Source organism: Nesoenas mayeri (assembly GCF_963082525.1).
Source record: "Nesoenas mayeri genome assembly, chromosome: Z".
Lineage (NCBI taxonomy): Eukaryota > Metazoa > Chordata > Aves > Columbiformes > Columbidae > Nesoenas > Nesoenas mayeri.
The window spans coordinates 52,474,945-52,487,058 of NC_137542.1; the positions used below are offsets into that span (position 1 = coordinate 52,474,945).

The following is a 12,114-nucleotide window of genomic DNA, read 5'->3' on the forward strand; positions in this document are numbered from 1 at the left end:
GCCCTTTAAGAGCGACCTCCTCGCGCCCCACGTCTGCGATCAGCTGACAGCGACGTCGCGCGGGGCGGAGCCAGGCGGGGCGGGCACTCTCGCTGCTGGCGAGCGCTCGTGCGCCGCGGACGCCGGGCTGGGGTTGGCTGCGCCGCGGCCCCGCCCCTCCGCCCCGCCGCGTGCCCTGCCGCGCGCCCCGCCCCTCCCCTCCTCTCCCGCCCCTCCGCCGCCCCTCCTCCGCCCCGCGCGCGCAGGGCCGCTGCGGCGGTGCGGAGCGGAGCGGAGCGGTGCGGAGCGGGCAGCTCTGACAGCGCCGCCGGGGCAGCGCCGGCGCCCGCGCACCCTCCGCTGGCCCTCGGGGCGGCGGCGGCCGAGCCTCCCCCAGCCCTACACCTTGCGGCGGCGGTCGAGCCCCCCGCGCCGCCGAGGCCGGCGGGGCGGCGGCAGGAAGCGCCGCTCCCCCTGACGGCGAGGCTCCCGGTGGCCCAGCGCCGCTGTCAGCCGGGCGGGCGCCCGCGGTCCCGGAGACCTCCTCAGCAGCGCGGCGCCCGGCGCCACCTGGTACATGGATTACCTGGTAGGTCCCCCGGAAGGAGCGGGGCGCCCCCCGCCGCGCCGCCCCCCGCTGCCGGCCCGTCGGACATGTTACCCAGCGTGCCGAGGCGGGGTCCGCGGCGGGGGCAGGTGGGGCGGGGGGCGCTGGGCAGCCGGGAGCCTTCTCCCGGCCCGCCGCGCTGTTAAAGGGCGATAAACTGGCAAGGTTCCGCTGAAGCGTGCGGCCGCCCCGCTCATTTGGCCGCTATTAGATTGCTAAAGCCGTGACCCGGGTCGCGGTTTTTTTCCTAAATGCATGAGCTTAGGGTACGCTTGAATGAACTAAATTGTCACCCTGGGCGCGATCAGCCCTGCACCCAGGCAGCTGGTGTTCAGGGGTAACGTTTATTGCTCTTTAATGAATATTGGCTTTATTTGCCTGCGAGAGATCGTATCGCAGGCATGCACTCCAGCTGGGGTCGTGGTTGGCCGTGCAGGCTCACTGGGGGTTTACACTTGGCAAGTAAGCCCCGCGGCACGGCTGGTAGACGAGCTGGTGACTTTATTTTAGTATGGTACCTGCTTACCTGGTCTTTTCAGCGTAGCAGCGGGGGAGTGTAGTGGGCCTGCCCTGCCCCTCAGGTTTTGTTTCTGGAGCACCAGGCTATAGTCTGTGCCCCGTCCTTCCTCGTGAAGGGCTGCAAAGAGTCAGCTGGGGCAATAAGGAGTAGGTCTCTTTTGGCTACCCCTGCCCACTGTTGGTCTTCTGCGCCCAGTCATGAAGTATTTGGAGTCAGAAACTTGACTCAGCCTTCCTGATGTCCTTCCGTGCGATGTGCATGGGTGTAGGCTTTCAAGAAAGGTTCATCAATCAGTCAACAGCATTTCGGGAGATGCTCTCTTTAGTGGATTAAAGATTTGCCATATTGAGATGAGGGCTGCATGCATGACTGACTTTTCCTTCTCTGATGATGAGATTAATTAAACCAGAAAGAGATTAAATACTTAAATATTATACATGTGTCTATATAGGTTAGATTTAGTTTGGGTTATCTAGCTTTATACCAAAAAATAAAACGTTTTAGGCTTTCCTTCCAGAATTCTAGTAATGGAGGGAGAATAGAGAGTCCTGTGTGGCAGAAATGGTAGGTCAACTTCTCTTTAAGAACCTGGTTAATGAAATACTGATAATAAACTTGCTGTGTGCCAAGTGCAGTCTTGTAGCTCCTTGAGAGCCTGGAGCTGTTTCTTAGATAATTTTCCTTTATAAACTTATATCCAGATGAAACTGGCCATCTCGTACTTTTTGAAATGCTTCCATTAACCTTGGTGACTGCTACAGGCTGTTGTGTGGAAGGCCAGCCGCTTCAAGAACAATACATTTAATAGGCCTTGGGAAATGAACGCATGTTTTTTTATTAACTAAAGGGGGAGGGGATTAAGTAGCTCTACATTTTTTTTCTTTGCTCTTTTTCTCCAGCTGATCCTTATCCTCTTTTCTGTTGTGTGACCTTCATTAGTGCCATCTCTAAAAAAAAGTGAATCTTCAGGATAATGATAATCCTCAGTGTTCGTGCATTTTTTGCTTAATGTCTGAAGACAGACTCTCTCAAGGTATCATCAGTCTTACAGTGCATGTTATAGTGGCATATGAAACATAAAGGACTCTTTCGACATTGAAGTTATTACACATCAGCGAAGTTATTTTTTATAGATGGTGAAAGCCAGGGGTTAGTGATAATAGTTTAAACAGGGCACTGGTCTGCTGACAGTCTGGGACAATCCAAGATGCCTTTATCTATCACTGGCCAGTGCTTGTTGCTGGGCTTTCCATACTTCTTTATATAGTAGGTATCCTTTGATCTTAGGAGTACTTGTTGCAACTGGCATCAGCTGTTTTAAACCAAAGGATAAAAAAAATAATAATTTTTTTGCATGTGTGTATAACTTTGAAAGAAAACAAAATTCTGTTTGGCGGTTCAGATATTTTGACATACATTTGTGTAGAGGACTTCCCTTTCCAGTCCTTGTCTTCACCAAATGAAGGAGATGAGTCCTCTTTTGCCTTTCTCTGTTAATGGTGGTAATGAGCAATGGGCTCAAGCATCTTAGAAATTCTGCTCTGTCGAAAAGGAGGGATTATGGTGACTTAGGCAACGAGTTGTCTACGACACATTTTCAGCCTGGAGGACCAAGCTGTTGCAGCAGTCATCCCTTGCATAAAGATGGGCAAAGGATGCAGTTGTTTCTGGCTGCAGTCATACTTTGACAGTGCATTAGACAAAGTGTTGGTTAGCAGTGGGGCTTAATGGGGGTGTCTAATGGAAGGAGCCTAGGATATAACTGACGTCAGGTGTGCTGCCTTGTGGAGTCAGGAGTCATTCCCTCTGGGGAAGGGGTCTGCTTCAGCTAGCTCTTTCCACACTGGCATGGGAACATTCTTTTCCTGATTTTGCTTGGATAGGACCTATGTTGTTGGAGACTTTCTTCTTCTTTAAGGAGCTGATCCCAAGAAATACTGAACACTGCAGCACCTGCAAATATCAGCAGGTTACTGAAAATGTTTAAAACCTACTCAAAGCTGAGTCAGTTGGAGCCATCTTGGACTGTGATCTGTGATTTGTGACTAGTGGCATTTGATAAAGCACTGGTATTAAGAAAGTATCTTCTGTGGTGCTCTGGTCTGGTTTTGCATCGTAACAAAGAATAACATTAGCCTCTGTATCTTTAATAGCTAGAAGAGGCTCTTGAGCCCTGTGTCTGTTTTATTTTTTTATTGATGTAATTACAGTGTTGGGAGTGTGTTTTGTTTTGTTTTTTAATCAACATAGCTAACCCAGGTTCAATGTCTAGGAAAAAAAAATTGCATCTTCGCTCACTTAGAAGCACCTTTTACTCATGCAGTTTATTGTCCTTATTTTGAAGTTAACTCCTTTAAAACATACTATGCAAACACAACTGCATCAATGTAGATTTGTAGGGATTTGTGACTAGATTACATAGTCTTGTGGTGTCTCTGCAACCTTCTGCTTTATTCTTGCTGCATTGTGTCTAGAAGGATTTTGGTGTGTGCACAGACCTGTGTTGGCTGGCCTACGTTCAGTAGACTATACTTAAGAAATTACAGCATGATGCATCTTGTGAAAAGCTTGATATGTGATCAGTCTTACAATTTTTGCTTGCAGAACTTGTTGGGAAACAGTAGCAAATGCTTCTTTTTTCATATGTGGTACTTGCAATGCAAATTTTAAGCTGTTGAGTAGACTTTCACAATATACTTCTTCAGTGGCACCCTCAGTACTAGATAAGGATCTTAAATTGAACAGCTGCATGTATCAGCCTGATCTGTGTAGGGCTTTTAAAAGCTACTTTAGAGCGTGATGTAGAAATGTGAATGAATGTGATTTTACAAAAAAAGAAGAGTCCTTATATTGCCCTGGGAGTGTGTAAGATAAATTTGATAATCTCTCTAATTTTGTATATTTAGCATATTTAATAAGATAGCTTATCCTTAAATAGTATTCTCTACTGTGTAGTATCTTAGTTGTATGTAAGAATGTTTCTTGGGCAGGTAATGAAAGTTATATTCCAACCTGAAATGGAAGGCAACACTTATTGCATGAAAAACCACAATAACTTTAGTGATTTTTTTTTTTTTTAAATCTTCTTAAAAGTTAAGCATAACCATGACTATTGCGAAGACAAGAGAGTGCACACTCTTAGTGCAGTAACAACCTTGTTGCTTTGTTGATGACTATTTTTTTAACAATAAGGTTTTTGGTTTGTTTTTTTTTCAGTTAGTGGTACATTAGTTAGCTGTTATGAACTATTTTACTTATGTATGTGTGCACAGAGGAGCTAAACTTTGGGTAGTTTTTGAGTAAATTGAACTAATTTTTCGGATGAATAGGCCTTTAAGTGACTTCAGAGTTTCTTGATTTCTGAATGGTCTTGACCTCAATTTCTGGATACTGTTCAGGCAAAGCCTTTCTTGACTGGGGAAAGCTGCATATATCAAGCTGTGGTGTTCTTAAAAACATTAAGTGATATTAAAAGAAAATAAAAGATATTTCTGAGCAACTTTTGGACAGCTTATCTTTAAGACCTTCCCTTTTATTTTGTTGGGCCCTTTAATTTAATTGTACAGGTTTGATTAGAAAGTGGTAATACAGGATAGATCGTGACTACTTAATGGTTCTAATTTACTTCAGATCCTGTCTTTCCATTGCTGTTGCCTGTTCCATTGTTTGGTGTCTGCAGGCCATAGAAAACACTCTTTCTTGTACTACAGCGGGAATAGTTACATTTATATAGTCCTAAAATAACATTAGGCCCTTTGAAGGTAGCCGCGAGGCTGATGTGGCCCCGGTGAAAATACGATTGACACCCCTGTACTACAAATAGCATTATGAGGACATCTGTTTGAAGGTTAGAGTCTTACTTCACTGAAACTTTGTAAACTAGTAGCTGCTGTTCTTTGACTAAGGAAAGGTGTGCCAGGGTCCATACTAGGAACCTTAGATTTTTTTCCTCTGAGATATGTATAGGTTTTTGATGCATCACCTGCAACATGAGTAACAAAGGTCTATGTAGCCTTGCCCTTTTAATGTTTGCTAAACACCCCTCATCATATTAATTTTTGTCTCTTGTCATGTGATGATAAGGATTGTTGGGGCTGTGTGTTGACTCATCTATCATCCTTGAAATGTTACACCTTCTGTACAGCACAAGGGCTTGTATTTTAAGATGCTATCCCTCCTTCAGTTTGTGAAGCTGATGTGGCATGAGGATGAAGGATCTGACAGTGATTTAAAAATAAGGATATAGCTGAATGCAGGAAAGAAGGCAACTAACTTATGTAAGATCAACTAGTGTACAGGGCACATGCAACAGTATTAGCATTTGGATCAGATGTAAGTTTTTGAAGTGAATCTTAAGCCACCTCTAAGTACTGTATGTAGGTTTGCATTGCACAGTGATCGCAGATCATGTCAACTTGATATTTTTCAGATGAAACCAGATTGAAGGATGTACTCAACTAATGAATTTTCAGTCCACAGGACCAGATCAGGGCTAGTCTGAAGTAAAATGCGTAAAGTATGTATTACAAGTACTTGGCCTTCAGCACCAGCTTTTGCTGTGCTGCACTACTTGCTATTGTATCCGTTGCCAGGGTCACTTTATCTGGCAGTGAGAGTGCTGCTGCTTCTAATTACTTTCTGCATCAGCATAGCAATGGAGGAAGAATCCCAAAACAAATTTTTGTGACTTTCATGCAAGGAAGTTCTTGTGGCTAGGTTCCTGTTGGTATTTCAGCTCTATGAAGCATGACATTCAAACCTAAATCAACTGTGCATGGCAAATGGAATCCATTCTGGGAGATGACATCACCTGAATGAGCATGTTTCTGACTTAATTAAGTTTGGGAGTTCAAGAACCTGATGTAGCTGAAGATGTGCTCTGGAAAACAAATCCTCCTCCTTGGTAGAATCTACCTAGCCAGTATTGCAGACAGTTTTTGCTGAATGAACGATGTAATCAGCTATATAGAAAGGGCAATAAAAACAATGGTGACTTAACTCAGTGGAAGTTACTTGGCTGAACACAGATCAACAAGCAGAAGTGTAGAGTTCCTTTGTAGAAGATAAAAGTCAAATGCTGCATTTGCTGATTCTGCAATAGGAAGCATTATGGAATTCCCCAGGTAAACTTTTGATTCAAAGGTGGAAGTTACAAACAGTGAAACTTGATGCAGATTCCTTGGGAACACAAGAGAGTGCCTTAATGTGATTATAATTTCCAGCACAAGATTCTGTAAAATCACAGGAATATTGCAGAACCAGAAAATTCATTCTCTACAGATAAACACACTGAAGAAATTAGTTAAATAGCATGTTTAAAATCAAATTCCTTTACCATTTTGCCTTTTCTGTGATAAGGATTGCAGTAGAGTGGTAACTAGTATTGTATCAAAAAGTGAGTCCCAGTTTCTGCAAATGTGCTGGTCTGTGTTTGTTGTGAATAGCCCTACAGTATCCTTGTGAATTAGTCCCAGGTTCAATATTTGTTGGTCCTCAAGTTGCTCTGCAGTACGCTGCTGTGTTTTTCAGTCAGACCTCCAAGCTTGAGGCAACATAGCGATGGATTTCACAAAAGGTTACAAATGCAAGCTTTTCATAAGTGAGAAAATTGAATTTAGTAAAAACAGGTTATTCTTCCTAATACCCCATGCTGATTACCATTTTTGGCTTGTCAACAGCAACATCAGCTCATGTTTTTACTACTGCCAGCTTGTGATGTTTATTCTTTTAAAGTGAGTTCTGAAGTTTTGTTATGTGAGGATATCAGCTTTCCATTAACAAAAGAAGCATTTTTAGTTTCAAATTTAAAAGCAAAAATGCAGCCCTAAACAGCTGTAAAAGCGTAAGGAAAAAAAACATATGAATTACTTAAAATCTTGTGATTGTTTGGGTTTTGGCTCATAATACTTTGAAATGAATCTTCATGTTGGTTTTGCTTTTTTTCACTGTATGTATGACAAAACTTTCAGAAGTGCAAACTGCCTGACTGTATAGAAGTACTTGGGGACGCAAGTAGGGTATCTGCAATTAAATAAGAGATTGGCTTATCTCCTACTGGAGCTCTTTAGAGTGCAGAACTTTTCTTTTGTCTCACTGGCAGCCTGGCAAGGTGACTATGTTAATTGCCAAGACGAGGGTGTAAGTACCTTCCTGCTATCTGAGGAAGAGACAGAAAGCAGGAAGTCTAGCTGACAAGTCCTCTTGTGCAGTCCTGCCTTACAGCGTTGTTTCTTACAAGGACAAACAGAAAGAACATGAATCTTTGTACAATGCTTTGCTTTTATGGGGTATGTTTTAGTGGAGGAGTAGGAAAAAAAAGCTGTTCACAGACTACATTAACTTTTGGCATTGGAGGGTGTGGGGAAGCAAGGTGGCATCCAAGATCTGGTAGGAACTGTTGACATGGAGGAAGTGAATTTGGAGAGGTTTTTTCTTGTTGTGACTTGGAACTTTTGAATGGAAGAAGCATCTGTTTCCTATGTTTTATGAGCTTTTACATTAACTGCTGCCTAGTCTTCCTTTATATGATTTTGCCTCTGAGATGGAAAACTGAAGCAATTAAAAATGAAGTAATCGTTCTGCAAACTGTCAATAGTAAGTTTCATAAATGAGCATTGATAGTCCTGCTCTGGCAGTGAATAAGACGGAGAAGAGAATGCAGAGATTACAAGGAAATTTCATGTTTGTGTTTAGTTGTATAAACCAAATATGCTTTGGATGGGCTGATGCAGAAACAAATATTAAGGATGCATATTGGACCTGGGGAAAAAAAAATCGTAGTATCCTTTTTGATATTGGTAATAAAATGGCACACGAAATTCAGTGCTGGTAAATGCAAAGTTGCATATATTTATAGTTGAAGTCACTTGACAGTAGAGATGCATGGATAGGCACTAAAATACCATCAGTGCTCAGGAAAGGGAAAGAGGGTCCTTCTTTAAAATGTCATCTCAACCCAGACAGCTGTCAACAAGTTTAGAGTATTAAGAAGGAAAAAAAAAATATAATTTTTTACACTGCTTAAATGCAAGGTTTGCTGTTGTTGAAAATGCTGTGTTTCTAGTTGCGTCATCTCAGAAGGAGTATTGTGAAACCAAAGACGATATAGAGAAGGATAATATGGTAATTGAAAGAAACAATTGCTTCCATACAAGGAGGGATTAAATTGTTATAGCCCTTCAATCTGAAGAAGAGACAGCTGAATGGTGTGGTGAGGCAATACTATAGACGCCTTTGAAATCATAAAGAGAGGGTAAATAGGCAATAAGTCATTTCTCCTAGTAAAGAACTTGATCACAGTTATAATCCAGGAACTTCTTTTTCCCAAAGGTATGGTTGAATTCTGTGTCTCACTTGTGCAGTAACACTGGGGAGGCCAAGATGAGTAGAATGTGAATTTGCAGTTTTTTGGAAAACAGATCCTTTGCAGGGTGTTATTAAACATGATGTTCAGATGCTATGGCAGGCTTGTGAAGATCCTGAGGCTGTGAATGCTAGAATCTAAGAATTTGTCCCTGAGATATAACTCCCCGTATGTCCTGATGCTTAAGCTGTGTGCTAAACACCTCCACCCCTCCTTATTGAGGGGACAGCAAGATTTAGTTCTAGAACAGGAAACTGCAGTCAGAAAATTGAGATATTCTGTATGGTGTCCAGGAGTGCTCCCCAGTGCAAACAGAACTGCATTGACTGCACAGGAGGTGAGACTTTTTAATTCAGAAGGATTTATGAAAATGCTTAATCTGCTCCAAGGACGTGTAGCTAAAGGGTTCCTTCTGCCTTGACATATGAGCAAAGGCTATTGACTTTCCAACATTGTGTCCCAACAAATTCCTGACTTTATATGTAAGGTTTACAACACTGAGTGAACCTGAAACTGGATTGACAGCCTGTGTAGACCACAGAGCAGTGATGCATACTACAGTGAATGATCTATTCTCTCAGTGCTTTATTCTTGCCTATAAACTTGCATAATTTCAGGTTTCAGCAAGACTGGAGAAGAAGCCCAATATTCTTAAGAAATGTCTATGCTGTTCTTGCAGCTTTTCATATTGTGTTGGTTGATCTGTGTCTTTCATTGCCTGGACCATTGCACTCCTGGAAACAGTCATGGAAAACTGTTCTAGTGACAATATTGCCTGAAAGACGGGGAAGCATTTTTCCTCTGGTGCGTTCACTTGATTACTTTTTATGATGATAGGAGAGATATTGAATCCAATTCTATTTCCTGTTCACATATTGCTTTTCCATCAGCATCAGGTTTCTTCTTGTGTCTAGACTCAGATTTATTTTTCTAATAGTTGCGAAAAAGAAGGTCAGTATTAAAAAATCTTATTATTCAGCATTTAAGGAGAATATGAAAATATATGGTGTGTCTTTTATTTCTTGGAACTGTATAAAAAATAATTTGAGGAGTTCAAATTAGAAATGTTATTAATGGAATGTACTAGAGGGCTGTGACATCTTGCATAGAAAGAGGAACCTTCAAGTTGCTACCTGGAGTTCAGTGCACAAGCTTAGGAAACAGCAGTTCTGGTCAAAGTTCCTGCCAGCTGTTCTGTAGCGTAGTTGTGTGTGCTTTTGGGTACGTACACATTCTTTAGAACACGTAAATGCTGAGAATTTATTTCAGGGTCAATACATATAGATACCTTAAATTCTGCCTATCGTTTACAGTTGTATTACTAATTTTCACATTTTGTATGCAGCAAAAAAGGTGCAGAGAAGGATCGGGCTGAAAAGCTACTGCCCAAAAGGTGCAGTGATTCCAAGTGATTACTGGGGGTGGATCACTTCTTTATGAATGGGCAGGAGGGCACCTTAATCATTATCTTACTGAAATGACGTATCACCAGGAAAAAATGAACAACTTCCTTTTATCATAATATTTTCTGGTTTTGTGGTCTTGGAACTATACTTAGTGCCATAATTTATTTAGAATTATGGCAAAGCAAAGATAAGGTCACACAGAATCACAGAACGTTAGGGATTGGAAGGGACCTTGAAAGATCATCTAGTCCAATCCCCCTGTCAGAGCAGGAACACCTAGATGAGATTACAAAGCAATGTGTCCAGGGAGGTTTTGAATGTCTCCAGAGAAGGAGACTCCACAACCTCCCTGGGCAGCCTGTTCCAGTGCTCTGGCACCCTCACTGAGAAGAAATTTCTTCTCATATTTGAGTGGAACCTCTTGTGTTCCAGTTTGTACCCATTGCCCCTTGTCCTACCATTGATTGTCACTGAGAAGAGCCTGGCTCCATCCTCATGACATTCATCCTTTATATATTTATAAACATTAATGAGCTCACCCCTCAGTCTCCTCTGCTCCAAGCTAAAGAGACTCAGCCTTTCCTCATAAGGGAGATGCTCCACTCCCTTAATCATCTTTGTTGCCCTGTGCTGGACTCTCTCCAGCAGTTCCTTGTCCTTCTTGAACTGAGGGGCCCAGAACTGGACACAATATTCCAGGTGTGGTCTCACCAGGGCAGAGTAGAGGGGAAGGAGGACCTCTCTTGACCTACTAACCACCCCCCTTCTAATACACCCCAGGATGCCATTGGCCTTCCTGGCCACAAGGGCACAGTGCTGGCTCACGGTCATCCTGCTGTCCACCAGGACCCCCAGGTCCTTTTCCCCTACACTGCTCTCTAATAGGTCATTCCCCAACTTATACTGGAACCTATGGTTGTTCCTACCCAGATGCAAGACTCTACACTTGCCCTTGTTATATTTCATTAAATTTCTCCCTGCCCAAATTTCTCCAGCCTGTCCAGTTCTTGCTGGATGGCAGCACAGCCTTCTGGTGTGTCAGCCACTCCTCCCAGCTTGGTGTCATCAGCAAACTTGCTGACATTGCACTCTATTCTCTCATCCGAGTCATTGATGAATATATTGAATAGTACTGGTCCCAGTAGCGACCCTTGAGGGACACCACTAGATACAGGCCTCCAGCTGGACTCTGTCCCATTGACCACTACTTTCTAGCTTTACTTCAGCCAGTTCACAGTCCACCTCACTACCTGTTCATCCAGACCACGCTTCCTCAGTTTAGCTGCAAGGATACTGTGGGAGACTGTGTCAAATGCTTTACTGAAATCAAGATAAAACATCTCCACTGCTTTACCATCATCTATCCACCTCATTATGTCCTCATAAAAGGCTATGAGGTTGGTTAAGCATGACTTCCCTTGGTGGACCCATGCTGACTGTCCCTAATTACCCCCTTATCCTTGATATGCCTTGAGATGGTGCCAAGGATAAGTTGTTCCATCACCATTCCAGGGATGGAGGTGAGGCTGACTGGTCTGTAGTTACCTGGGTCCTCCTTCTTGCCCTTTTTGAAGACTGGAGTGACATTTGCTTTCCTCCAGTCCTCAGGCACCTCTCCCATTTCCCAAGACTTGGTAAAGATGATGGAGAGTGGCCTAGCAATGACCTCAGCCAGCTCCCTCAGCACCCATGGGTGCATCCCATGTGGACCCATGGATTTGTGGATGTCCAGATTGCTTAACTGGTCCCTAACCCAGTCCTCATCAACCAAGGCAGACTCTTTCATTGTCCTGACTTCCTCTGGGGCCTCAGGGGTATGGGGCTCCTCAGGACAGCTGCTGACAGTGTAGACAGGGACAAAGAAGGCATTCAGTAACTCTGCCTTCTCTGTATCTTCTGTCACCAGGGCACCCACCTCGTTCATCAGTGGCCCTACATTGCCTCTAGCGTTAGTTTTATCTGCCATGTATTTGAAGAAGCTCTTTCTATCAAAAAAGGTCAAGGTGAGTATTTCTGTTGGTGGGCAGAATTGAGGGTACCAGCTCCTGCAGTTTTGCCAGGTGTTGAGCCTTTTTTGTCTTTTCCGAGAGCTGATTAGGATCCCTCCCCTCCTTTTGCTCACCCAAGTTCTTGAGACTCGTACTTTCAGCTTGGTGATTGCAGCTTTAAGGGATCAGTTGCAGAACATACTCTGATTAATATCTTCAAAATTTGCATTCATAAATATCATCCATAGAAA

The 12,114-nt window shown here is 43.3% G+C and overlaps 1 protein-coding gene across 3 annotated transcripts in view; it reads left to right on the forward strand.

The window, feature by feature from the left end:
• The first annotated feature begins 252 nt into the window (after positions 1–252).
• Positions 253–12,114, forward strand: part of ARL15 (ARF like GTPase 15) — a 224,468-nt gene continuing 212,606 nt past the window's right edge. For 2 of the 3 annotated variants that reach the window (XM_080362287.1, XM_080362289.1), the window contains exon 1: positions 11,778–11,878. Coding sequence is in view for 1 of the 3 variants with exons in the window: in XM_080362288.1 (XP_080218414.1) it covers positions 557–568 (12 nt within the window). In the remaining 2 variants the exon portion in view is untranslated. Of the gene's footprint in view, positions 569–11,777; positions 11,879–12,114 lie in introns of those variants that run through there. The other variant, XM_080362288.1, reaches the window with a different exon arrangement.